The following is a 24,466-nucleotide window of genomic DNA, read 5'->3' as shown; positions in this document are numbered from 1 at the left end:
GTAATGGCTGCCAGCTTCTCCCCCATAGCCTTGAGCTCTGAGTGGGAGGGCCTAAGCAGAGGAAGTCTGCCCTGTCTTCTTTTCTCCAAGCTGAATACTGGTCCAGGAAGGGAGATGAGGAGTGACGACTGAGTGCAGTTCGGGAAGATTCCCTGCTTGGTTGGAGTTGGGGAACTTAGACCCAGAACTTCCTAGGGGCTTCACATACACTGACATGGAGATGGTATCTGATGCCGGGGAACCATTTATGTTTGTTTCACATTCTTTAGAGCCAGCTATCCTGGTCATGCATCACTCCATGAAGCCCCACCCAGCCATCACTGCCACGCTCCTGGACTTCATGTGCCGAGTAAGTGCTAGGGCTCTGTTTGCCCTGTCCTGAATGAGCAGTGTTGAATCCCCCATTAGTCTCCCCGTGACTAGGTCTTCCCCAGGTGCTCCACTTTAGTCCTGTACCTGAGTTAGAAGACACTGTCTCCAGTGGAACTGACCCTTGTTACCAGAAGGTTTCTTAACTGTAAGACGATGACTCAAGATAGAATCTAATGTATTTGAGGAACAACTGGGTCCAGTCCAAGGATTCTGCTGTCTTCATAGACTGGAGTAATCAGGACCATCGCAGCCCTTTCTGTAGCTGTACTGTCTCACTTTTAGCCCCTTGACTAAAACCAAAACAGCTTTTAGTTCTAGTCCAGCAAAACATTGTAGTTACTCCCTCCCCTCTTCCCTTCCAGATCATCCCTAACTTCTACCCACCATTGGAAGGCCACGTTCGGCAGGGCGTCTTTTCTTCCCTCAACCACATTGTGGAGAAACGAGTCTTGGCGTAAGGAATTTGTGTGTTAGGGGTAGGGGATTCTCCCATTTTTCATTAGGTCCCACTTTAGATGAAATGTCATTCAGAGAGTCACACCAATGCTGACTCCTTCCCTTGACAGCTGTAAAAAGTGCTGGCTTCACCTTCTACTGATGGGCAGAAAGACTCATGTCCTCTGGACACAGGAATTTCTAACTTGCCATCCATCATATTACCATAGGCTTCAAAGGCCTTCCTGCCCCCTGTTGACTCTGAGGGGTCTGAAGGTGGCACAGTTGTGCTGAGTGAGCAGTGAGCATCATGCCTGATGTTGACTTTTGTCTGTGCTCTCTATTAGACACTTGGCTCCCCTGTTTGACAACCCTAAATTGGATAAAGAGCTTCGGTCCATGCTTCGGGAGAAGTTTCCTGAGTTCTGCAGCTCACCCTCCCCTCCTGTGGAAGGTATGGACGTCCTCACAAAGCCGTAATTGAGTTCTCACTCGATGCTGTTGCTCTCTGACTTTTCCCTTGGTGATCCTTCAGTGATGCAAGGCTTTCATGGGATGCTTGCCTCCCTGACATTTGCCCATCACCTCTCATCCCAGTCCTTTAGTCCAGGCCCTTCACCAGAGCTCCTCATGTTCACTTTGCTCCTGATTTCAGACTGCCAACTGCCAGACTTGACTGCCATAATTTTTTGTTTTAGAATAAGGGCTTAAGCCAAGCACTACTTTCCAACTTGGTTTTAAAGTAAAGAGCACTAATAAATGTCCCCAGAGCTGAGCATGGTGATGCATGCCTGTAATCTTAGCACTTAGGTGGAAGCAGGAAGATCAATCAGAGGACCAACGGTAGGTAGCCTGAGATGCATAAACCCCTGTTTCAGAACAGAAAAAGACTGCCTCGATCATCACTTATCCTAAGCTGACATGAAAAAGTCTTGTCTTACGCTGTCTCTTCCTCTGGGTGGGTCACAGGGAAATCGAGAAAGCAAGTTTGTCCTTCCTTCCAGCCGGGTACCATTTAGGGTATCAACTCTGTATTCTCCTACCTGTCCACTAGTCTCCTTCCCAGAAGCATCGAGTATACTGGGGAACCCAGGAGGCTATCAAGAGTCTTTTTTTCTTTACTCACAAGTCAAAATTGAAGAGCCTGTTTCCATGGAAATGGACAACCACCTCTCAGATAAGGACGAGAGTTGCTATGACAATGCAGAGGCAGCCTTCAGTGATGATGAGGAGGATCTTAATAGCAAAGGTAAGGATAGCACTGGGAGTGTGTGAGTTGTGGCAGCCCAAGAGGCCTGTCTCACAGGTGGCCTGCCTGACTGCAGTCTTTCTATCCGACCTCTTTTGCCCATGAGCGTGACTTTTGTTTATTACTGGACGAGACTCAGTGGTGCAGAGCTTAACATTTGACAGTAAAGGCAGGAGGGTAAAGTGGTCCTGCCCGTTTGTAGGTATGAGCTGGGACATGCACATAGTCAGGGCTGCGGCACCTTGAGAGGGCAGGTTTACTGCAAGAGCTATGAGGAGGGAGCAGGTAGTCATGGGGACTGTCTCTGGTACTAAAGTCTGATGAACCATCCTCAGGGAAGAAGAGAGAGTTTCGCTTCCACCCCATCAAGGAGACTGTCGTGGAGGAGCCGGTTGATGTCACCCCTTACCTTGATCAGTTGGACGAGTCCCTGAGGGACAAAGTGCTACAGCTACAGAAGGGAAGGTGGGTACAAACCATACTCCCACCCTAGGAGGCTGAGTCCAGGCACTTCCTACTCCCTAGATGGTGTGGGTGGATGGTGAGGTGTGGAGGGGAAATTGATGCTTCCTGGGAAATGTCTGGCTCATGTCAGGGAGCATAGGCTGGGAATAGGGTAGCCCTGTCCTCTTAACACCTTGGGGCCCCACTCCCTTGAGACTGGAGTCTGGAGCAGCAAGTAGGGATTTTCCTCTTTTTTGGGCCTCTGCCCACAGAGCAGCATATACTGTCCAGAAGTCTCCCCTCTGAGCTGGGAGCTCACAGCTCCTTTGTGCATGTGCATGTATACACCTTGGGATGTGTCTTACCCTGCTGTTACTAATTTTCTCTCACTTTTATGCTGTAGTGATACAGAGGCCCAGTGTGAGGTTATGCAGGAAATTGTGGATCAGGTCCTGGAGGTAAGGGGGATTTAGAGACAAAACAGTACAAGCCTTCCCAGCTTACAACTCCTCAGTCATGCCTCACTGGAAATTAAGCTCCCACCTTCCCTACCCCAGATGAACCCCTTCTGAGGCAGGGAACATGAGTGAGCTGCTCTGGGGGGTAGACACAGGTGGGCCCAGCAGAGGTTCTGGGCAGGTGGGGTTTGAATTACGATGTCTCTCCTCCCTCTTGTCACCCAGGAAGACTTTGACTCGGAGCAACTGTCTGTCCTGGCTTCCTGCCTACAGGAGCTCTTCAAGGCCCACTTTCGAGGGGAGGTGTTGCCTGAAGAGGTCACTGAAGAGTAAGGCTCATCTCTGATACCCAGGGCCTCAGAAGCCAGAGTGTGCTCTATCAGCCCCAATCCCAAGCACACCTTACTGTAGACTTGAGAAAAATCCTCTTTACTTGGTGTCTCCACACTTACAAATACTAATGGACCCTGAGAGTGCTGGGCAGTAGACCAGCATGCCTTCCCTGTTTGTCCATGAGTGCTGCCAGGCCAGTGTCCCCAAGCTTTGCTGCTTCTGGGGGGACTGGTCCCTAGCCTAGACTCTGCCAGTCAGAAGTCTCATCCTCAGATTTTGTGTCCATGTAGGGAACCTGTTTTTCTGTTACAAAGCACTAAGCAGCAGGAAGTTTGCCTTTGGTAGGAAAGGAGTAGGCTAGATGTCAGATCTTCCATGTTTCCTGCCTGTAGGTGTTCTCCCTTCATGTAGATTCTCACACGCAGTCTTCCTCTTCTAGGTCCCTGGAGGAGTCAGTAGGGAAACCACTGTACCTAATATTTAGGTAAGCACTTAGCTGAAGAGCTGTCTGCCTTCCATCTTCCCTAACAGTGCACAGATATCCTGGTCCTGGGTTCTGGGGCTTCTCTAGGGAAGAAAAGGTATTCAGTGGGTAGACAACGCTTCTGTCCCGTTTGCACTGTAGGAGAGCCTATGCTAGGTGACACCCTTTTGTCCCCTCTAGGAACCTGTGCCAGATGCAGGAGGACAACAGCAGCTTCTCGCTGCTTCTGGACCTTCTCTCTGAGCTGTATCAAAAGCAACCCAAGATCGGCTACCACCTGCTCTACTACTTGAGGGCAAGGTGGGTGAATCTCTATCTTCTGCATGGCGTTGGGGCACTCCTGAGAGCCAGCCTCTCACACACATGCACATCAACCCCCTCCTTCCCTCTTGGTTATCTGCAGCAGCACTGTCTTTGGTTTGTACGTTTTTGGTGCTGAGGGTTAAACCCAGGGCCCATATATCTTGTGTTAGTAAGTTGTTTTTATCACTGTGACACACTGAGGGAAATTTAAAGAGGAAGATTTATGCTGACTCCTGGTTTCAGACATCTTGGTCCGGGGTCCACTGGGTCGGTTATTTTAGGCCTGCAGTAAGTCAGAGCACCATAGCAGTGGGCATGTGGCAGAGGAAGTTGCTCAGTTCAAAACAGTAAGAAGAGAATGTGACAGAGATGGGCCAGAAATATACCTTCTGAATACATGCCCAGTGCCTCCAACTAGGCCACAGGCTCCGGGAAATGTCCACTACCTTCCATTATTGCCATCAAATCATGAATCCATCAGTGTTCTCAGGTTCTAATCTGCAGTCTCAGCATTTTGGAGGTGGAAGCAGAAGAGACCCTTCTCAAGACTGAAAAAGATTCAGTTGCAGCAGTGATTGGAGACACATGAGCCTTGGAGGGATAGTTCATATCAAAACAGGACAGACACTGGGTGCTTTACTGGTTGTCTTTGTTCAGTTTGGCAGCAGAGGATGGAGCCAGCTTTAGGTCCCATAGGACATTTTCCCTCCAGTTTGTGTGGTGTTTCTCCTTAGGTTCTGATGATCAAATACATATTCAGCCTCTTTGCTGCTGTTGGTGGTGTTTGTTTGTTTGTTTGTTTCATGTAACCTAGGCTGGTCTTTAAGCTCCTGACCCTCCTGCTTCAGCCTCCTAAGTGCTGGGATTGCAGACACGGACTAGTTGCCAGGCTGCCTCTAAGCCTGCTCAGTAGCACAAACAGATCTTAAACTTGTGATCCTCTTGCTTCAGCTTCTCAAGTATCTGGGATGACAGGCCAGTTCCAAAGGCCTGGACAACTCACCCTTTAAAGTATACAGTTCTTCCAGGAGTTGTAGTTACAGGACTTGGAGGTAGAAGTAGAAAGATCAGGAACTCAACACCAGCTTTAGCTCCCCCCATAGGACATTTTCCCTCCAGTTTGTGCGGAGTCTCTCCTTCCACCTTTATAGATGGGTTCTGATGATCAAATGGAGAATACTTGCATACCATGTGTCTTTACCCACTGGGCCATCTCGCCAGTCCTACCTGGTATATTTGAGACCAGCTTGGTGTGTGTTAGTTCCTATGTCAAAAAAAAGTCATGCTGGGTGATAGTGGCAGAGGCAGACAATCTCTGAAACGGAAGCCAGCCAGGGCAGCTCTAAGTTGACACAGAGAGACCCTGTCTTGGAAAACAAAACAAAACAAAAACATACAAAAAAACAAGCCAGAGTTGGTTTATAGCTTAATTATTACAGTACAAGCATGCAATTAGGACCTGAGTTTGATCCCCATTACCAATGGGGATGGCTCTTGAGAGAGATCTTCAAGGCCACCCTCTGGCCTGAACATACAAGAACATGCACACATACACAAACAAAGGATACAGCTCAGTTTGGGGATTAAAGGTGTACACCAACATGCCTGGCTCAGTTCATTTGGTTTTAACATGCCCTTGAATGCTAACTATCTCTGCTGCCTAATTAAAACCCTTCATCATCCCAGAGAGAAACCTATACTGTCAGGCAGGCCCTTTTGCCTAGGACCTTGCACTCACTGAACTGTGGTCCCCATCAGTTTGTAGATAAGACTCTTCTGAATGCTTCATATAAACAGACTCGTGGGACATTGCTTCTTGTGGCTCAGCATAGTGTTCTCAAATCTTTGCATCTGCCAGTTGTTTATCCCTTGCTGGATGTCTTTTAATGTATTGATGCACAACATTTTATATTATTATTATTATTATTGAGACAGGGTTTCTCTATATAGCCCTGGCTGTGTTGGAACTCACTCTGTAGACCAGGCTGGCCTCGAACGCAGAAATCTGCCTGATTCTGCCTCGATACACAACATTTTTATGTCTGTTTTGTACATTTGTGAATGCAGCTTCTGTGATTTACCAGTTTACAGTTACTGTGTGCATATATTCTTCAGTGTCCTGGATATATACCCAGGACAAGAACTGCACTGGCTACTGGGCCATGGAGTTACTTTATTTTTGCATGGGTGAGAAGTAACCAAACTGTTTTCCAAAGTAGCTACAACTACAACTTCTTCACATCCTCATTAATGTAAGAGTTTTCATTTCTTCTTCCTCTTCTTTTTTTTTTTTTTTTTTCTTTGAGACAGGGTTTCTCTTTTTAGCCCTGGCTGTCCTCAAACTCAGAAATTCGCCTGCCTCTGCCTCCCAAGTGCTGGAATTAAAGCCGTGTGCCACCACTGCCTGGCGAGTTTTCATTTCCTGATGTTCTCTCTAACATGTTATGATCTGGACTTTTGTTTTCATTTTCTTGTGGTATGAGAAGTAAGCCCATGTTAGACAAGTACTGACACTGTTCTTTACCTAACTAAGTCCTTTAGGTTTGGTTTTGTTGTTGCTTATTTTATTTTATTTTCCCAAGACAGAGTTTCTCCGTATAGCCCCCTGGCTGTCCTGAAACTCACTTTGTAGACCAGGCTGGCCTCGAACTCCCAAGTGCTGGGATTAAAGGCGTGGCGCCACCATCACCAGGCTTTATTTGTTTTTTTTTAAGACAAGGTTTCTCTGTATAGAGAAAGACTCAGGGTTAGCCGTGACCTAGAACTCAACTCCACAGAACTCAGAGATCTACCTGCCTTTGCCTCCTGAGTGCTGGAATCAAAGGTGTACACCACCATGCTTAGTTTATTGTTTTTTAAGATGGTCTGACATAGCTGAAATTGGTCTCAAACTTGCTTTGTAGCTAAAGATGATCTTGAACTCTTGATCTCCTGCCTCTGCCTCCCAAGTACTAATTGGCCTACTTGGAGGTTTTGTTTCATTTTAAGATGGTTTCTCAGAGCCTTCAAAGATCCTCTTGCCTCCTCCTCCTGAGTGCTGGAGCAAGTGTGTGCCACTAGGCCCAGCTTCATGAGTGTTCTTGTCTGAGAGAGACATGGTTTTAGTTCTTAACATTTAAGCCTCAGTTCTTCTAGGCTTTGTATATAGTGTCAGTTGCTGCTTCTCTGGCATGACAGGAGTCCTTCCCTCTGCTCTCAGGAGGCATTCCTCTCACTGCTGATGGTTAGAGCATGGGGGAAGCTGGGCATAGTGGTGGACATGTTTAATTCTAGCTTCTTTGGGAGGGAGTGGCAAGTGGATCTCCATAAACTCAAGGTCAGCCTGGGGTACATAATGAAGCAAGTTCAAGGTCAGCCAGGGCTTTGTAGCAAGGCTGAGTCTAAGCAAAGAGGAACACAAAACAAAAGACAGCATTGGGGGAGGAAAAGTGTCTCCTGGCCCCCAAATTGCTGGGCTCTTGGAGAAGATAAGGAGGGATGTGGGGTCCATGAGCGCTGAGCTTGCAAGGTAGAATGGGCACCTACCTCCCTGGGGATATTTGAGGCCCTGGTGCTGGGTTGCACTGTTGGCTTAGGCTCAACTGGTTTTGCAGCAAAGCCGCCGCAGGGAAGATGAACCTGTATGAGTCGTTTGCCCAGGCTACCCAGCTGGGTGATCTGCACACCTGTCTAATGATGGACATGAAGGCTTGCCAAGAGGATGATGTGCGACTACTATGCCACCTCACGCCTTCCATCTACACAGAGGTCAGTGCCTCCACGGGGGTCCATGTGGGCTGGGAGATGTTTGAGACAGTCTCATTCTGTAGCACTGACTGGCCTAAGTGTTCACTGTGAAGCCCAGACTGACGATAGACTAGTGGGTGGTCCTCCTCCCCAGCCTTCCGAGTGCTAGGGGTACAGATGTGAGCCACCTCGCCTGACTTGTACTGTATACTCTTGAGTTGTTGCCCATGTGCCCACCTGCTTTAGTGGTCATTGCTTCCCAAAGCACGGCTGTCTTCCTCCATCTCTGTTATAAGCTGGAGCTTTTCTCAAGCTCCCTACAGTCTTACTCTGGTGCATCTGTAATGTGTAATGTGAGTCAGTACCTATTGACTTAGACTCTCAGGTTTAAAGCAGAAAGACTCCCAAGCCTTTCTTGATGGCTAGAAGGCCCATCCTTTGTAGTGGAGGCTCACTTTCACTTCCCTGATGACTTCAAATCTTCTCTCAGAGCTGGGATACAGGAGGAGGTATCAGCTCTTCCTCTTGGCAAACATTCCAGGAAGAGGGAAATGAGGGCTCAGGGTGTGGGCAGGGCAGGAGGAACTGTGATCACAGCCAGGCCTGGAGGGAGGAGGGGTAGAGTAGGGTAGAGTAGTATCCCATCCCTGATCTTTCTCTGCATGAGGACCTGCCTTCCCCCTCCCCCCGCCCCCTCTCTCTTTCTCTCTCTCTCCACACACACACTCTCTCTTGAACCTTTTCTGTGGCTGAGAGTCTGCTCACATTGGATCTCTCCTTTGCCAGGCATAATACAAAGATTTGTTTAGTTACACTTCCCACAGAACTGGTCATTATGTCCAATCTCTGTCAGCTCTGGCTTTATCTCTGGGCACACTCCCCCCAACACTCCTACAGACACGCGCGCGCCATTCCTCTTTTCAAAGACAGTCTGCTCATGATGGACATACACAGATACTGAAACCTGGGGTTTACAAGACATAGATTCCCAGATTTGTAGCTGTTTGGTTCAGTGCAGGACCAGAACCCTAGTTTGTGATAAAGAGTGGGGCAGACTCGGTGAAAGCCATGGGTCCAGCCCATGATCCTGCCCCTTCTCTTTCTCTCCAGTTTCCAGATGAAACTTTGAGGAGTGGGGAGCTGCTGAACATGATTGTGGCTGTTATTGACTCTGCACAGGTAAACATTGAGCCTTGACATTTCCAACAAGGCCTGGAGGGCAGGACTTGGGAAATGGGGGTATGTTTTCTCTCTCTAGGCCTGTACATGAAAGCCCACATCCTCAGGCACTCTGCCTCCCATTACATGTGGGTGCCATTTAGGCCATTAGGGCTAGGAAGGGCAAGCAGAGCTCGAGAGGCTGGTGTCAAGCCTGTCCTCTCTGATATTTCTCCATGTTCTCTGGAAGTTCCTGTTTGTGCAGGGAAAGTTGAGGGTGGGCAGGTGTGTGTGTGTGTGTGTGTGTGTATGCTTAGTCATGGGTTTTCAGGTAGGGGTGTGTGTGTGTGTGTGTACATCCTTAGTCATGGGTTTTCAGGTGTGTGTGTGTGTGTGTGTGTGTGTGTGTGTGCATGCATGCATGCTTAGTCATGTGTGTTGCTCTTACCCTGGTCTTCTCTTCAGTTCATAATAAAAATGTTTGGGCCATTTCTGCTTAACCTTTCCCATACACAGGACCCCTACAGATTATAGCTTTGCATAAGTCCATATCTGAATGAGGTGGGTCTCATTTCTACTCAAGGCCACTCAGCTCCCAATCAGAGAAGGACTCAACATTGACATTAGGGTGTGGGTAATTTTTTCTTTTCCTTAACAGGCCTGTGCCCCTCCAAGCCTATTGCTGTTGTACCTGACCCTTCACCCTTCAGAATCTTATGTCGTGCCTTACCCTTTTGCCCTTTGGCCTCTCTTAGAGGTAATGGGTCTGATGTTTCCTTCTGCCTAGCTCCAGGAGCTGGTCTGCCATGTGATGATGGGGAACCTGGTCATGTTTCGGAAGGACTCAGTCCTCAACATACTCAGTAAGTTACTAGGTCTTCCAGGAACCTGGGAGAGGAAAGGGACATCAGCTGTGTTTAGCAGTGACAGGAAAGCGGCTGTGGGGGTAGGAAGCGGGCAGGCGGGCAGGCAGGCAGCAAGGTTTCTTCTGTCTCTTTCAGTTCAGAGCCTAGACTGGGAAACGTTTGAGCAGTACTGTGCCTGGCAGCTCTTCCTGGCCCACAACATCCCCTTGGAGACCATTATTCCTATTCTCCAACACCTCAAATACAAGGGTGAGTAGGACCATGGGCTATGGGAGGAGAGAAGATGAGGCCTTCAGGCTTCTGAGATAACCCAGAGTCCCCTCCTCACAACCAAGGCATGCTGTGCTCTGGTGACAGCCCTACAGGCCTTCTCTGAACAGAGAACCAGACCTAGCAGCTGAAGACTGAGTGAGGCAGTAGTTTCTTCCTGGTTCTTGGTCAAGACTGTTCTTTTCTAGTGGCTGGTGGCTGGAGAGGTAGAAGAGGTACCTTCCCCTCCTGAAATGATATATTCCCCTGTACACATCTTTCCTCCCCCACAGAACACCCAGAGGCCCTGTCCTGTCTCCTGCTTCAGCTCCGGAGAGAGAAGTGAGTTCTTGGTGGCTCTGGGTCCCAACCACCCACCAGATGTTGAGGCACTTGGGCCTTGCTCCCTTGGCCATGCTTTCTTCCATGTCCATAGCTGTCTGCCTTCTCTACCCTTAGAGGGGGAGGTGGGGACAGAACATCAAATGGGAAGGGTCAGGGCCAGGGACCATAGCTGCCTTCATCACCCTGACAGAAGAGCCAGCTACTAAGACCCTAGAGAAAGTGAGAGCTTGGGGAGGGGACATGTGGGGACTGGAGCATTGCACCTACTACCACAGAAGTGGAGGAATCTCACTTCTCTGGTTCCTACAGAGAATGGAACCAGGCATTCCTTGGCCCAAAGAGAAGGGGAAAGGGATGTGAGAGCAGGAAGCCACCAGGGCCAAGAGGCGGGGGTTTGGGAAATCAGTAAGTGACACTGAAGCCATTCCCAAGGTAAGCCATCCATGTGTGCACGGCTCCAGCATGCTCTGATTCCTAGGCCGAGTGAGGAGATGGTGAAGATGGTGCTGAGCAGGCCCTGCCATCCTGATGACCAGTTCACCACCAGCATCCTGAGGCACTGGTGCATGAAGCACGACGAGCTGCTGGCAGAGCACATCAAGGCGCTGCTCATCAAGAACAACAGCTTACCCCGCAAGAGGCAGAGGTGGGCTGCATGGCTGCTGCCCAGGGATGCTGGCTTGCCAGTCGTATACAGGATTGCTTTGTGGGTGACGTCTGATAGTCTGAGTCCCACAGCTGAATACCCTCTTGAGTCCTCACCAGCACTGTGCCACTTAGGACTGCCTCTGACCTAAGGAGCGACACTGGAGGAGTGGACAGTATCTGACTCTCTGCCTTCTCATGTAGCCTAAGAAGCTCTAGCAGCAAGCTGGCCCAGCTGACCCTGGAACAGATCCTGGAACACTTGGACAACCTAAGGCTCAACCTAGCCAACACCAAGCAGAACTGTATGCTGCCTTTCTTCCTGCCCCTTCCTCTTGGGCCAGTTTGGGGGAGGTGCTGCCCTGGTTCAGATCTCCTACAGCTATTTGGGGAAGGGATGACATACCAGGACCACTGCTCAAACCCACAGAAGAAATAACTTTCTGTGCTATGTATAATCTTCCTGACATATTAACTAATTAATTAATTAATTCCATAGTTTTTAGCCAGACACCAATCCTCCAGGCGCTGCAGCATGTCCAGGCAAGCTGTGACGAAGCTCACAAGATGAAGTGAGGTTCCTTCTACTTTGGGCCTTGGGGAGAAGAGTCTGCTGGGGACATAACTTAATGACCAGCAAGACCCTGGGGTTGCGAAACAGACTCGGCTTAGGTGCTGAGGTGGAAGGGGCCTGGGCAGGATACCTGTCTCAGAAAGCCTGTCCTATCTTAGGTTCAGTGACCTCTTCTCCCTGGCGGAGGAATATGAGGACTCTTCCACTAAGCCACCCAAGAGCCGGCGGAAGGCAGCTCTATCCAGCCCTAGAAGTCGAAAGAATGCTACCCAGCCCCCCAATGCTGAAGAGGAGTCAGGCTCCAGCAGTGCCTCGGTAAGCCTCTCAGCCAGTGCACAGGAGGGAGTAATGGGTACGGGTGGGGTGTGGTCAGCTGCTGCCCAGGTTAGTGACGGCCTTCTGCTCCCCTCATTTCTTCCAGGAGGAAGAAGATACAAAGCCTAAGCCCACCAAACGAAAACGAAAAGGCTCCTCTGCTGTGGGTTCTGACAGTGACTGAGGCCTGGATCCCCACCCTGCCCCAGCCTGAGAAAGGTCCATGCAGCCCCACCCCTCCTCTCATCCCAGGGCCTCCACCTCTTTTCACCCCCTCTCCACTGCTGCTCCCACTGGTAGGTTCTCACAGCAGCCAGAAGCCGTGCAGAGGCAGATCATGGTGGAAGTCCTTTGCCCCTGGCTCCTCCCCAAGTCTCCGAAGAGCCATTTGGACAGAGAAAGGAGTGATTAAGAGGCTGCTGGGCAGAGGAGCTGGGGTGACAGCAGATGCTGTGTGAATGGGCATTTCTCCCTGCTTCCTGTCAGTCTGCATTTGTAGTCTGTGGACGGTGGTCATTACACCAGTGAGAAGTGGGCATCTGACCTGGTGTGGGCGGTGCCCATCTGGCAGATGCCACAGCCTTCAGAAAAGAACCCAATGGCAGCGTGAGAGGTTCTTGCTGCACCTGGGATGCTTGGGTTGGCCCAGCATTGGCACTTCAAGCTGAGCCAGAGCCCAGGGGAGTCCCCGAGGCAAGTTCCTCAGAACTGTCAGATGGCCTGATTTTTCTGTGGTTCTGTTTTTGCTTTTTCTTTTGGCAAAGATAATCGAGTTTTAAATTGTTTTTAAGTGATAATGAAACAAGCCAGAACATCTTTTGTGCCTGAGTTGACATCTCTGTTCGTCCTGTGTATATAGGCGCCTCTGTTTAACTTGATGTCTCTACTTGTACCCCTCTTCCCACGACACAATGTCTCCAGGAGGGACTTGGCTTTGATCTGAGATCCTTCCCACTAGAGTGAGTCAGACATTAACCTTTCCACTTAGAAGCTGATGCTGGCACCATCTCCCTGCAGGCTGGCTGGCCTTGCCCATTGCTTCTCAGGAACTTCATCTTTAGTATGTGGGGGTAGGGTGAGAAGGGGAGGGGAGGGGTCACTTAGTAGATAAAAAACTTGCCACACACGCATGAGGAGACCAGAGTTCTATGGTGGCTTGCCTGTGATCCCAGAGCTCAGAAGGCAGAGACTGGGTTCCTGGAGTCAGATGGCTGGCTAGCTATACTATCAGTGAGCTCAGGGTTCAGCTGAGAGACCCTACCTCGTTGAATGAGATGGAGAGTGATCTAGGATTCCTGACTTGTACCTTGGGCCTCCACCCCATGAATACACAAGTGCACTTACAAGCGTGCACATAATCCACACACCTAAGACCTCCATATCCTCTAAAGCCAGCATTTGCCCTTCACTTTAGTAAGTGCACTGTTCCCAGGGGTTTAGGCAGGGAAGGGTGCTCTATGTTGAGTTTTGAAGGAGAGAGGATGAAAGCTCAAATGCCTGGGCAGGAGACGCTCTTCCAGTCTGACTGCTTACTGTCCCCATATAGCAACAGAGGATAGTCCCAGATCATGCTTTTAGCTTCCCTGTCCAGGGACATTGGATGCCTTGCTGAGGAGAGGTATAAAGGCTAGGTTTAGTGCACACACTCCACTGATTCAGCTTGGACATTTTCCTCTTCTGAGAATCCATGCTCTTTTAAAGCCACTACTTTTTGAAACTCTAAACCACCAAGAGGCCTCTTTTTTCTTCCTCTTCCCATCCCCAGTTTCCACTGCACCGATTAAAACCAGGATGGGAAACATTTGCTGGCTGGTCCCAATTATTGTATCCTTGCCTAAAATGAAGGGCCTCCCTTCACAAGTCTGGCAGATTGGCCTCCACCTTTCCCGCACTTAATTCTCAGGCTCCCCCACCCATTCCCTGGGGGGTTGCTATTGCTGCTGGTAGCTGGAGGCGGCTGTTTTGCCCAGACTTGCAGACCCGACCTGGCCAGGGGCCAGATTCTTAAGTCGCCTTAGGAAGAGAGCTGTGGTACCATCCCATCATGGGTGACAAAGAACAATCAAAGGATTGAATGGCTCCTGGACCAGGACTATAAGCCAGCCAATAGTTTCGGTGGCCATGAAAATGCACAGCTGTGGGGTTGGAGGGTAGGCACCTCTTTGGACCCGACAGACTGCTAGCCACCAGCAGTCAAATTCCGGAGCGTGTGCGCCTAGGGCGGGGCCTGGGTTGTGGGGAGGGCCAGGCCGCCCCCGACTCGCACTCCTGGCTCCCGCGCCACACCGCAGAAGCTGGGTGGGAAGGGCGGGTGCCGGCGCCAGCGCACGCGCGCCACGTTCCCGGGAAGAAAGGTTGTCGGGCCGACCAAAGCTGGCTTAGTGTTTCGGGAAGGACCACCTGGAGTGTGTGTGAGCTGCTGGGACGGACTAGAGGAAGAGGGCACCATGGCGGCCCTCCTGCTGCTGCTGCCCCTACTCTTGCTGCTGCCCCTGCTGCTGAAGCTAGACCTCTGGCCTCAGCTGCGCTGGCTGCCCGCCGACCTGGCCTTCACAGTTCGCGCCCTCCGCTGCAAAAGGGCCCTTCGAGCACGCGCGCTGGCCGCAGCGGCTGCCGACCCGGAGAGCCCTGAGAGCGGGTGCAGTCTGGCCTGGCGTCTCGCGTACCTGGCCCGGGAGCAGCCGACACACACCTTCCTCATCCACGGCGCGCAGCGCTTTAGCTATGCGGATGCAGAGCGCGAGAGCAATCGGATTGCTCGCGCCTTCCTGCACGCACGGGGCTGTACCGGGGACCGCCGAGGCTCGGGCAGGGGCAGCACTGAGGAAGGCGCACGCGTGGCGCCTCCGGCTGGAGACGCGGCTGCTGGAGGGACGACCGCGCCCCCTCTGGCACCCGGGGCGACCGTAGCGCTGCTCCTCCCAGCCGGCCCGGATTTCCTATGGATTTGGTTCGGACTGGCCAAAGCTGGCCTGCGCACGGCCTTCGTGCCCACCGCTTTACGCCGAGGGCCCCTGCTGCACTGCCTCCGCAGCTGCGGTGCGAGCGCGCTCGTGCTAGCCACAGGTAAGGCTGCGAGCCAGAGAGGACGCGCCTGCTCCCTAGACCCGAGGTGCAGAAGTGAGTGGGAATGAGAAAGAGGCCCTGGGTTTGGGGAGGGATGTGCTAAACCCAAAGAATTCTTAAGCCATCGGATTACAGGTCCCAGGCAAGACGTGGGATCCCCACAGTGCTACCCTCACCCTAGAGCATTGCACAAGGACAGAGCAAACCAACCAGGTGATGGAAGGCTTTAGAGTAGCTGGAGAACCTCGAAGCTGGGTTTGCCTACCCTTGTAGAGTTCCTGGAGTCCCTGGAGCCGGACCTGCCGGCCTTGAGAGCCATGGGGCTCCACCTATGGGCGACGGGCCCTGAAACTAATCTAGCTGGAATCAGCAATTTGCTATCGGAAGCAGCAGACCAAGTGGATGAGCCAGTGCCGGGGTACCTCTCTGCCCCCCAGAACATAATGGACACCTGCCTGTACATCTTCACCTCCGGCACTACTGGTGAGGACTGGATACAATACTTCTCAGACACTGAGGCAGAGGGTGGCAAGGTCTGGGGAGAGAACTGGGGCGTTTGTCACTTTCAGATCACCCTGGACACCATCCCAGGCACAGCTTCTCTCCTTCCAGTCCTCAAAATACCTATTTTTCCAGGACACAGCTCAGACTTTCCTTTCCCTGACTGTACCCCTCTTGCCATTGCCACCTTTCAGGCCTGCCCAAGGCTGCTCGAATCAGTCATCTGAAGGTTCTACAGTGCCAGGGATTCTACCATCTGTGTGGAGTCCACCAGGAGGACGTGATCTACCTCGCACTCCCGCTGTACCACATGTCTGGCTCCCTTCTGGGCATTGTTGGCTGCTTGGGCATTGGTTAGTCTCTCTCCTTGGGCATTATTCAGTTTGTTACATATTCCCTCTAGCACAGTGGTTCTCAGCCTTCCTAATACTGCGACCCTATGTCACAGTTCCTCAGGGTGTGGTGACCCCCAAACCACAAATTACTCCGTTGCTGCTTTGTAACTGCAATTTTACTACTGTTTTTTTTTTTTTTTTTTTTTTTTTTTTTTTTTTTTTGGTTTTTCGAGACAGGGTTTCTCTGTATAGCCCTGGCTGTCCTGGAACTCACTTTGTAGACCAGGCTGGCCTCGAACTCAGAAATCCACCTGCCTCTGCCTCCCGAGTGCTGGGATTAAAGGCGTGCGCCACCACGCCCGGCCTTACTACTGTTATGTAGGCATATGATATGGGACCCGAGAGAGTTGCCACCCACAGGTTGAGAGCCACTGAACCACTGCCCTAGCAAGTGCTGAAGTGCTGAGTCTATGCCAGCCTTGCCAGGGAGTCGTCCTGAGTCCTAGATAGAGGGAGGCATTCCCTCCTATAAAAATTCCTGGTACAGTAGGAAATGTCACACAGTTCAGAGCCACAGGGCGAGCCACTGTGGAGGCTGCACAGTTCAGTCTCTAGACGGCAAAGGGAACAAAAGAGAAAGGTTGTATCAACCTAGAAAGGAATATTAGCCTCACCAAACACAAGTAAGGGAAGGACTTGGCCACTACAGCCTGCTAAAGACATGACTCCAGCAGATGTCTGTAGTGAGCAGTGGTGGCTTGAGTCTTCTCTTCACCCTCCCTTCTCTCCCGTTTCTGGGCAGGGGCAACCGTGGTGCTGAAACCCAAGTTCTCAGCTAGCCAGTTCTGGGAGGATTGCCAGAAGCACAGAGTGACAGTGTTCCAGTACATTGGGGAGTTGTGCCGATACCTTGTCAACCAGCCCCCGGTGAGTAGGCTACAGAGCAGGCCAGACAACAGGAGACACCAGGACTGTCACCTGGAAGTCGCCCTGACATGTACGGAGGCCAAGAGACGGCCCAGTGGGAGGAGGCTCTGGAGGATAAGGAACAGGGCTTCACTCGGGGACCTGGAAGCTGGGTGCTGGAGCCCCTGCCCCTCTCTCACCATCTCAGAGCAAGGCAGAGTGTGACCATAAGGTGCGCTTGGCAGTGGGCAGTGGGTTGCGCCCAGACACCTGGGAGCGTTTCCTGCGGCGCTTTGGACCTCTGCAGATACTGGAGACGTATGGCATGACAGAGGGCAACGTAGCTACGTTCAACTACACAGGACGGCAGGGTGCAGTGGGGCGAGCTTCCTGGCTTTACAAGGTGAGAGACCGAGTGGACAGGAGGACCCCCCAGAGCAGAAGGGGGATGGCAAGAGCAGGGGCTCCGGGGGCTAACGACGAAGTATGGCTCTCCCTCCCAGCACATCTTCCCCTTCTCCTTGATTCGATATGATGTCATGACAGGGGAGCCTATTCGGAATGCCCAGGGGCACTGCATGGCCACATCTCCAGGTTTGTACTTGGAGGGGGGCGAAGCTGGCAGACAAGGTTGAACTTGACACCTGAGGTGGGGGCAGAGCCTAGGGGTTCTGGTGAGTGACCCAGTCCTGACCCCAGGAATTCTTCCAGGTGAGCCAGGCCTACTGGTGGCCCCAGTGAGCCAGCAGTCCCCGTTCCTGGGCTATGCTGGGGCTCCGGAGCTGGCCAAGGACAAGCTGCTGAAGGATGTCTTCTGGTCTGGGGACATTTTCTTCAATACTGGGGACCTCTTGGTCTGTGATGAGCAAGGCTTTCTTCACTTCCACGATCGTACTGGAGACACCTTCAGGTATCTCTCTGTCACTTTCCAATCTTCTCAGGCTTTCAAACTCGGTGACACATCTCATGTCCAACCCCATCCAACTTTCTCAGACCTCATCAGCAACATTATCCCCTAACTTCTTTATCCCCTCAGCAAAACTCCCATAATGCCTCAGTTTCTCCCTGCTCTGCCAACAGGTGGAAGGGAGAGAATGTGGCCACAACTGAAGTGGCCGAGGTCTTGGAGACCCTGGACTTCCTTCAGGAGGTGAACATCTATGGAGTCATGGTGCCAGGTGCTTAGACATGAAAGGCAGGGAGTTACCCAGCATCCTACCCCACATAGTAGTGTTTGGGCACAAGGAACAGAAGGGCTTATGTGTCTCTGCACCCACCAGGGCACGAAGGCAGGGCAGGCATGGCGGCCTTGGCTCTGCGGCCCCCGCAGGCTCTGAACCTGGTGCGGCTCTACAGCCATGTTTCTGAGAACTTGCCACCATATGCCCGACCTCGGTTCCTCAGGCTCCAGGTAACCAGCCATTCCTGCCCCAACCCTTCATTCATGTATCTGCAACTGTTTGCGGTTCTCAACCTCCACCAAGGAACCCCACAGAGGACTCTCTGTGAAGAGAAAGGATGCTCCCCTGATTGGCCCATGCTCCTTGCCTCTCCCCCTTTTATCTTGTATGTGTGTATGCCCATGTGTGTGCATGTGAATAGGGAGGCCAGAGGACAACCCTGGGTGTTATCCTCCAGCACACAGCTGCCCCCTGTGAGACAGGCTCACCAGCTAGGCTAGACTGGCTGGCCAGGGGACCCTAGAGATGCTCCCATCCCCACTTTCTCCCAGGTTGAGGTGGTTGAATCCGGGTCTGCACACTTGCAAGGCAAGTCTTCCCCACCCTAACCCATCCCCATCCCAGATCCCAGAGACTGCAGCTGTTGCCCCGCCCACCGATCTTCCTTCTGTTTTTTTTGTTTGTTTGTTTGTTTTGTTTTGTTTTTTCGAGACAGGGTTTCTCTGTGTAGCCCTGGCTGTCCTGGAACTCGCTCTGTAGACCAGGCTGGCCTCGAACTCAGAAATCTGCGAAAGGCGTGCGCCACCACGCCTGGCTTCACCTTAATTCTATATAATGTTCCCTTCCCCCATACCTGCCCCTAAGCAGAGCTCAGGCAGCTCATCTGAGCTGAGTGGACAAACGACATTTCCTCCAACTCTGAAAACACCCTTCTCTCCCCAGGAATCTTTGGCCACTACTGAGACCTTCAAACAGCAGAAGGTTAGGATGGCCAATGAGGGCTTTGACCCCAATGTACTGTCTGACCCACTCTATGTTCTGGACCAAGATATAGGGGCCTACCTGCCCCTCACACCTGCCCGGTACAGTGCCCTCTTGTCTGGAGACCTTCGAATCTGAGACCTTCCACTTGAGGGAGGGGCTGGGGGGGGTACAGGCCACCATGGCTGCACCAGGGAGGGTTTTCGGGTATCTTTTGTATATGGAGTCATTATTTTGTAATAAACAGCTGGAGCTTATCTGGCCCATCTTGGAGAGTCTGTGGGGCTGCTTGCACATGCTCCACATTCCTGTCCTGACCTTATGTGGCCCGGAGCTATGGCTGAGCCTTTCTGATAGCCACATCTGACCCTGGTTGGTCCTGGAGAAGCCCTGCTGGTTGATGCTTATGTCTTCTGTATTTACACTGCTGTCTCTGGAGCTGTAGGATCCCAAAGGGTCGATTCCTATGGCAGAAGCCTTGTGTGTGGCTGGTCCTGGGGAGTCTCAGCCTTGTAAAACAAACTCAGGGAAGGGTGAAGAAGGAAATTCAGTGATCTATGAAAGGCAGTCAGGGAGGGGGCAGGGAGTCCTCAGCCTCAAGACTCCTGAGCAACCACAGACTTCAAGAGGTGGAGAAGTGGACTTCCACAGTCCCTTAGGGTAGGGCCGTGAGACCATGCAGGGGTGCAGTAATGGGGGCGGGGTGGAGAGAGAGAGCTCTCTTTACCTCCTAAGAGAAGAATCTAGAAAGTTCACCATCTGGAAAGGTCCTGTTTTTCAGGAGGCAAAGTGCCTCTGGTCTGAGCCACAGTCCAGTACAATGTTCTGCTCAATTTCTTTTTGCTTTCTTTTCTTTCTTTCTTTCTTTCTTTCTTTCTTTCTTTCTTTCTTTCTTTCTTTCTTTTTTTTTTTTTTTTTTTTTTTTTTTTTTTTTTTCAAGACAGGATTTCTCTGTGTATCCCTGGCTGTCCTGGAACTCATTCTGTAGACAAGGCTGGCCTCGAACTCAGAAATCCGCCCGCCTCTGCCTCCCGAGTGCTGGGATTAAAGGCGTGCGCCACCACTGCCCAGCTCTTTTTGCTTTCTTTCTCCCTTGTACACCCCTCCCCAACATGAGTGCCTAACCCATCAGGCAGGAGAGGACTCAGTGGCTAAGAGCATTTGCTGCGCTTGTTGAGTGGAGTTAGTTCTCAGCACCTTCAGCAGGCCTCAGGCCACGCACAACTGCCTTTAACTCCAGTTCCAGGAGAGGCAGCACCCGCTGCTGGCCTTCTTTCTGTCCATGTTGGCACATACACATAAACCTTTAAAATAAATAGGCAGGGCTATCTAGTTATTTTTGTAAAGGAAAGAAGCATGCCTCACCTCTAAAGCTTGGACCTCTACTGCCAGCCCTCCTGCTCTCAAAGCCTGTATCCCACCAGCAGGCTTCCTTCAGTCTCAGTGAACGGAAAGCCCGTGCTAACTGGGACGAAGGCAGTCTGCACACAGACTGATTCATTAGTAATTTGGCTCAGTGCTCACTTCTCCAATCTGCCCCAGGAAGCGTACTACGGTGAGGTAAGCCTGGGTGGGGTGGGTAGGCAGATGTGCCAGATGGCTAACAGCAGTTCCTCTTTAACAGCTCTTCCAGACCCAAGCTAAGTGGGCGCCTCCTGCCTTGTGACCCAAACTCGCACTGTCTGCTAGGATAGCTGCTAGCCACACGAGAGAGAGGGAGATCGAAGTATGGTTAGTCAAAAGCGAAATCTATAGTCAGCTGGTGGTGGCACACACTTTTAATTCCATGCAGAAGCAGGCAGATCTCCATGAGTTCGAGGCCAGCCTGGTCTATAGAGTGAGTTCTGGGATAGCCAGGACTACACAAAGAAACTTTGTTTTGAAAAACAAAATAATAATGTTTTTTATATTATTTATTAACATGGCTTACTAAAACATTGCTACTTTAGTTATGTGGATCACCAGAACATCCAGAATTACATGGCTCACGTGTGCTCTTCCCCACCCCTTAAACACACACACTCTCTCTGCCAAATCACTACTCGGTGTGGCTCCTGTTTTCCTCATTGTGGCTCACACATTTCTACTGAACAGCGCTGGCCTAAATGCTGACCCCACACTTCACTCAAGTAGAACATTAGCTGTGAAACCCAGGATGCCTGCACTTAACCACAGACCGGGAGAGAGGGACTCTAGTAGAGAAGGTGACCCTGGGGTGGACTCTGTCCCTCTGACCCCAGTCTTGGGACCAGCTCTTGCTCAGGGCTATCTCAGAGGCTGCAACTCGTGATAAAAGTCAAAAGCTTGCAGGCAGCCTTCTTATTTTCAGTGGGAGAGGCTTTCTCTGTAGCTCAGTTGACCTTAAACATCTTATGTAGTCCAGGCTGCCCTTGAATCTCCCTGCCTCAGGCCACCTTAATTCAAAATAATTAAGTTTTCTATTTACCACAATTGAAACTAAAAATAAAATTTGAAAGAATTAGGTTTCCATACAAAAACAATGAAACAAAATTAAGTAGGATTATGACATAGTTGCAAAGTTTGCTGGCTGGTGTCCTTTCTTCAGATGGTGGTCCACCACCCTGAGAAGCCACAGTGGAAAAACAGAATCACAATGTTTCATATGCTGTCTTTTTTTTTTTTTTAATTATTTACTGAGGGAGGGGCAAAGCCACACTGAGGATGTAGAGGTCAAAGGACAAGTTGCTGGGGTCCATTTCTTCCCCTAACATATAGGTCACCATAAAGGTCTTGGAGATGGAATTAGGGTCATTCATGGAGGCAACAGACATCTCTGTCACCTGAGCCATCTCTCCAGCCTCCCAGCACTGTGAAGTCCTTGGTGGGGGATTTAGAGTCATGTGTCCTTGATACACGGAACAGCCAGAGGGGCACCACATCTCAAGACAGAAATCTGAAAACTATGTGTTCTTTTTTTGTTTTTTGTTTTGTACAGAATGCGGGGATAGGGTGGGGTCGGTGTTATATTTTTAGATGATTGAGAAAAATGAAAAAAAAAAGTATAAAATTCTAGGAATTCAGTTTCCAATGCCTTCAAGCAAAGACACAGCCACCATCCTCTCTAAGTTTGTCTGCGAATGCTTGTGCGATACATGGGACGAAGACTTCAGGGCCTGCAGAGCTCCACTGTTTGGAAGTAGCCTTGACATTTTCCTAGCTCCGGTGTCTCATCCCTCCCTACCTCCTCCGACTGGAAGATTTCAGTCACCCTGGAGTGACTGCCAGGAGCCTCCTCCTAGTCTGACCGGCCTGCTCAAGGCCAGGATCACTGCGCAAGCGCAGGCAGCAGGCACCGCAAGAACGGCTGGTGGAGTCCTTTTGCCCACGTTTGATAAATGATAAGATAGGCTACTCTCCTGACTGTGCAGCCTCTCCTACCTCAGCTGGCCCTAAAACTGAAAGATGAATGGATGGCGGGACCCAAGAGCCTGCCTTCTCCTCCAGGGGTCTTTAAGGGCTAAGGACGCAGATGCAGCGTTTCTTTGTGGGAGTGAGCTGGGACCTCAGGCCTCAGGAATGTACACAGGTGTTCACTGAGCGCTGTCCCCAGATTCGTGAATGCTTTACGTTGCTACAACAGTTTACCCTCCGAAGCCCGGCATGGTGGCACACGCCTTTAATCCCAGCACTTTGGGAGGCAGAGGCAGGCGAATTTCTAAGTTCGAGGCCAGCCTGGGCTACAGAGTGAGTTCCAGGACAGCCAGGGTTATACAGAGGAACTCTGTCTGGAAAAAACAAAACAAAAACAAAAAACAGTTTACCCTCTGAGCTGAGTGCTGTGGCACATCTGTCCTAAGCCACTCCAGATGCTGTGGTTGGAAGGTCTGGGACACAGCCCCACCCCCATCTGAACTCTTTAGAATGTTTTCATTATCCCAGAGAGAACAATCTATCCATTAGCAGTCATTACCTACATGCTGCACTGAAAGTCACACATCTACTGTCTATCTGTAGATTCGTGTATTCTAGATACTTGTGTTTGTTTTAATTAGTTAGTTGCTGACAGGAAAATCTCGCTTGGGAAGTGACTGTGTAGCCCAAGCTGGCATCAATTAGCACACCCAGCTTAGACATTTGATATGAGAGCATATGGTTTGTGGTCTTTTATATGGCTTTTTTCACTTAGCATATTTTAGATTGGTGCTTCCATGTTTCATTCCACTTTATAGCTGAATGTGTGTGTGTGTGTGTGTGCGCGCGCGCGCGTGCTTGTGTGTGTATGTGTGTGTGCTTGTGTGTGTATGTGTGTGTGCATATATGTGTATGTGTGTATGTGTGTGTATGTATGTGTGTGTGCACTTGTGTGTGTGTGTGTGTGTTTATTTATTTTGGAGACAGGGTTTCTCTGGCACTCTTGAAACTTTCTCTGTAAACCAGGCTGGCCTCGAATTCACAGAGATCTTCCTGCCTCTGCCTCCTGAGTGCTGAGATTAAAGATGTGAGCCACCATGCCTAGCTTCTGGAAATGCCCACCCCCTCCCCCCTTTAACCATAAATATCTAGTGTTTATTATTTTATTTATCTTCTTGTGTGTTTTGCCTACATGTAGGTTTGTGCACCATATACATACCTGGTGCCTGTGGCGTCATCAGATCACCTGTGACTGGAATTTTAGACAGTTGTAAGCCATGTGGTTGGTGAGAATTGAACCTGGATCCTCTGGAAGAGCAATCACTGCTCTTAACCACTGACTCATCATCTCTCCAGTCTGGGAAATACTCTTTGAAGCACAAGTGTTTCAAATTTCAATTGAGGCCCAGCGGTGGTGGCACACAGCATTTGGGAGGCAAAGGCAGGCAGATCTGTTGAGTTTGAGGCCAGCCTTGTTTACATAATAAGTTCTAGGTCAGTCAATACTACACACAGACACACTGTCTCGAAAAAACCAATTTAAAAAAAAAATGTGTGATTTAAAAAAATGTGTTGTCGGGTGTGGTGGCACATGCCTTTAATCCCAGCACTTGGGAGGCAGAGGCAGGCAGATTTCTGAGTTCAAGGCCAGCCTGGTCCTCAAAGTGAGTTCCAGGACAGTCAGAGCTATACAGAGAAACCCTGTCTCGAAAAAACCAAACCAAACAAACAAACAAAAAGACAAAAAACATTTATGGACTGGAGAAATGGCTCAGGGATTAAGAGCACCGGCTGCTTTTCCAGAGTTCCTGAGTTCAATTCCCAGCAACCACATGGTGACTCACAACCGTCTGTAATGGGATCTGATGCCCTCTTCTGGTGGGTCTGAAGGGAGCAACAATGTGCTCATGTACATAATAAACTTAAATATTTTTTTTTAAAAAATGTGTTTAGCCGGGCAGTGGTGGCGCATGCCTTTAATCCCAGCACTCGGGAGGCAGAGGCAGGCGGATTTCTGAGTTCGAGGCCAGCCTGGTCTACAGAGTGAGTNCCAGGACAGCCAGGGCTACACAGTGAAACCCTGTCTCAATAAATAAATAAATAAATAAATAAATAAATAAATAAATAAATAAATGAATGAATGAATGAATGAATGAATGAATGAATGT

At 50.5% G+C, this 24,466-nt stretch overlaps 2 protein-coding genes across 2 annotated transcripts in view; both read left to right on the top strand.

The window, feature by feature from the left end:
• Ints3 (integrator complex subunit 3) overlaps nucleotides 1–12,784 on the top strand; it is a 42,781-nt gene extending 29,997 nt beyond the window's left edge. The window contains exons 12-30 of the mRNA XM_021157313.1: nucleotides 270–349; nucleotides 735–826; nucleotides 1,155–1,261; nucleotides 1,937–2,056; nucleotides 2,392–2,521; nucleotides 2,904–2,958; nucleotides 3,184–3,287; nucleotides 3,731–3,775; nucleotides 3,956–4,075; nucleotides 7,672–7,825; nucleotides 8,915–8,983; nucleotides 9,750–9,825; nucleotides 9,964–10,077; nucleotides 10,371–10,419; nucleotides 10,901–11,068; nucleotides 11,272–11,372; nucleotides 11,567–11,639; nucleotides 11,800–11,956; nucleotides 12,063–12,784. Coding sequence (XP_021012972.1) covers nucleotides 270–349; nucleotides 735–826; nucleotides 1,155–1,261; nucleotides 1,937–2,056; nucleotides 2,392–2,521; nucleotides 2,904–2,958; nucleotides 3,184–3,287; nucleotides 3,731–3,775; nucleotides 3,956–4,075; nucleotides 7,672–7,825; nucleotides 8,915–8,983; nucleotides 9,750–9,825; nucleotides 9,964–10,077; nucleotides 10,371–10,419; nucleotides 10,901–11,068; nucleotides 11,272–11,372; nucleotides 11,567–11,639; nucleotides 11,800–11,956; nucleotides 12,063–12,140 — 1,892 coding nt within the window. The 3' untranslated portion in view covers nucleotides 12,141–12,784. The remainder of the gene's footprint in view (nucleotides 1–269; nucleotides 350–734; nucleotides 827–1,154; nucleotides 1,262–1,936; nucleotides 2,057–2,391; nucleotides 2,522–2,903; nucleotides 2,959–3,183; nucleotides 3,288–3,730; nucleotides 3,776–3,955; nucleotides 4,076–7,671; nucleotides 7,826–8,914; nucleotides 8,984–9,749; nucleotides 9,826–9,963; nucleotides 10,078–10,370; nucleotides 10,420–10,900; nucleotides 11,069–11,271; nucleotides 11,373–11,566; nucleotides 11,640–11,799; nucleotides 11,957–12,062) is intronic.
• Nucleotides 12,785–14,257: 1,473 nt separating this feature from the next.
• Slc27a3 (solute carrier family 27 member 3) lies at nucleotides 14,258–19,189 on the top strand. Its single transcript, XM_021157848.1, has 10 exons — nucleotides 14,258–15,022; nucleotides 15,296–15,505; nucleotides 15,718–15,876; nucleotides 16,661–16,785; nucleotides 16,973–17,167; nucleotides 17,268–17,358; nucleotides 17,476–17,674; nucleotides 17,845–17,942; nucleotides 18,045–18,175; nucleotides 18,888–19,189. The coding sequence occupies exons 1-10, from the start codon at nucleotides 14,404–14,406 to the stop codon at nucleotides 19,062–19,064; spliced, it is 2,004 nt and encodes a 667-aa protein (XP_021013507.1). The 5' UTR covers nucleotides 14,258–14,403; the 3' UTR covers nucleotides 19,065–19,189.
• The last annotated feature ends 5,277 nt before the right edge of the window (nucleotides 19,190–24,466 follow it).

The sequence above is a fragment of the Mus caroli genome, chromosome 3 (assembly GCF_900094665.2).
Source record: "Mus caroli chromosome 3, CAROLI_EIJ_v1.1, whole genome shotgun sequence".
NCBI classification, from domain to species: Eukaryota; Metazoa; Chordata; class Mammalia; order Rodentia; family Muridae; genus Mus; species Mus caroli.
This window is presented reverse-complemented; position numbering and strand designations above follow the sequence as displayed.

Bases quoted from the DNA above. Each gene is read 5' to 3' on its own strand.
- Slc27a3 (XM_021157848.1), top strand. From the start codon at position 14,404: ATGGCGGCCCTCCTGCTGCTGCTGCCCCTACTCTTGCTGCTGCCCCTG. The intron at 17,359-17,475 runs GTTTGTACTTGG...GAATTCTTCCAG, and splicing joins CTGCATGGCCACATCTCCAG to GTGAGCCAGGCCTACTGGTG. The intron at 17,943-18,044 runs GTGCTTAGACAT...TGCACCCACCAG, and splicing joins CTATGGAGTCATGGTGCCAG to GGCACGAAGGCAGGGCAGGC.